Here is a 1,919-nt window from a genome sequence, read left to right as displayed (position 1 = left end):
TATTGTTAGTTGTGTAGGTCATGCTTGTACGAGGGCTGGGATACTGCCAGGGCGCCCACACCTAGACAGGAGGACCTGGAGGAGGTCCTCATCCAAAGCCTTTGACTCAAAAGCGTAACCGCAAGGCAGCGGTGTTTGGCGGGGGAATGCGGTACACGTCGTCATACATGTTCCAACCCCCAACCTGGAGGGCCAGGAGACTGTGTTTGTCAGATCTCTAACCATTGACCAACCTGGTATGAGAGACTCTGTGAGTGTCGCGCGGACACCACCCAGTATAGCTCAATGGGTCCCCGAGGTACACAAACCGCCACACCAGGGTAAGGTCCAGTCTCTCCGTGACGGACTCCCTTAGTCAGGATTTACCAAGTAAGTCTAATCAACCTAATCGCTTCTGTCGAACGTGAGTCTGAGCCAGGCGGATAATTCCCCAAAAAATTTCTCGCTTTTGAGCACTTGCAAGCAGTGGACATCAAAGTGAAAGCACTCCTGAATCGGAACTTGTTACATGAGAGCAGTAATAATGATAATAATCATTCAGCTGTAGCACCCTTTCTGTTCCTAACTGTCATGCCACCAGAAGGAAACACGAGGGCTGGGATACTGCCAGGTTGCCCAAACCTAGACAGGGGAAGTCGAGTAGCGAAGGTCGGACTCGAACCACGGACCTTCCGGTTAGTAAATTCGCGCTCTAACCACTTGAGCCATCTCGCCCCGATTGGGAAGGTGTGCAGCATGACATGCTGGGAGTGTGTCTAGAGGTAAAAACATAAACCATCCCACAGCCTCAGACGTGAAGATCGAAATGCTTGTGAAAACATTATAATTATACAAAATAAAACGGCACAGCAAGAAGAGGAGATCATCTTTTCTTGAACCCATACTTCTTTCGCTCATAAAACAAATCCGTTTTCGCACTTCCCAAGTTGACTATCTTTGGACACCCGTCACGCTGAAAGCAAGATACAATATACAGGACATTGAAGAAAGCAACATACATCTTTCTCCATGCATGTACACTGACGACAGTAATAAGCATCCGACACTCCGGGTCCACCGCAAATCACACATCGTCCTTGGTACGACCCATAATTGCACTCGTCACATATCCGAACCAAGGTGCAAGGTCGAACATAGGAGTCGCAGATTACACACTTACCATCACATTTCTCACAAAGTCGCCCAATTGCTAGCAAAACAAATGTGAGAGGTGCACTTCAGCTTACCAACGCCGGGCTGTTTCCGACAAAAGATCAAGTCTGGATGGTGCTTCGCCATGTATAGGAAGTAAACAGCTGGAGCAGAAGGTAAAGGAATAAGGTGGATAAATATGGTCAAGTCTTATGATTAACTCAGGACAAGATACAACTTATATCACATTGGTTGCGGTACCCGCACTGTAGTCAACAAGTGGACATTTACGAAAGGCGAAAAAGCTAAATCACCCTGCTAAGCTTAAAGCGATCACACTCCAATAAGTATATCCCGATCTAAAGCTACCACCTTGAAGTGGTGGTCGGGCTTGAATGCTGCAATGATCCCGCGGGTTACATTGGCTGGAACTTTGTTCCACAAGGTTCAACCATGCCAGGAAGACCAAAGAGGAGCAGTGAGACCCCCGTACTACAGTAATCGTGCTACGAGAGGTCTGGGGGTAAAATCGTACTATCCTCAGCGATAGGAGTATGAAGGAAGTAAGGTGTTTCCCTCAGGCGACCAGCATGTCCATATTTATGGAAGCGACGATGCTGCCTTCCCCCGAGGAAGGACGGGTTAGAAGAGATCGGCCCGAAAACCGCACACTCCGATCACCCAAAGATTGACCGTGACCACCGGCGCATTGTTCAATAAGATCGAAATACTCTTAAAACCAGAGTCTCTCATACCAGGTTCGTCCATGGGTAGAGGTCCGACGAACA

General features: G+C 48.3%; 1 protein-coding gene across 1 annotated transcript in view; it reads right to left on the bottom strand.

Moving 5' to 3' along the window:
• Positions 1 to 209: 209 nt before the first annotated feature.
• Positions 210 to 1,919, bottom strand: part of T265_12691 (hypothetical protein) — a gene marked incomplete at both ends in the record, with an annotated part of 7,507 nt that continues 5,797 nt past the window's right edge. The window contains 6 exon segments of the mRNA XM_009164954.1: positions 210 to 350; positions 567 to 708; positions 885 to 952; positions 999 to 1,189; positions 1,552 to 1,648; positions 1,718 to 1,861. Coding sequence (XP_009163218.1) covers positions 210 to 350; positions 567 to 708; positions 885 to 952; positions 999 to 1,189; positions 1,552 to 1,648; positions 1,718 to 1,861 — 783 coding nt within the window.

The sequence above is a fragment of the Opisthorchis viverrini genome (genome assembly GCF_000715545.1).
Source record: "Opisthorchis viverrini unplaced genomic scaffold opera_v5_10, whole genome shotgun sequence".
NCBI classification, from domain to species: Eukaryota; Metazoa; Platyhelminthes; class Trematoda; order Opisthorchiida; family Opisthorchiidae; genus Opisthorchis; species Opisthorchis viverrini.
Note: the sequence above shows the minus strand (reverse complement) of the source record. Positions and strands in the feature narration are given on the sequence as shown.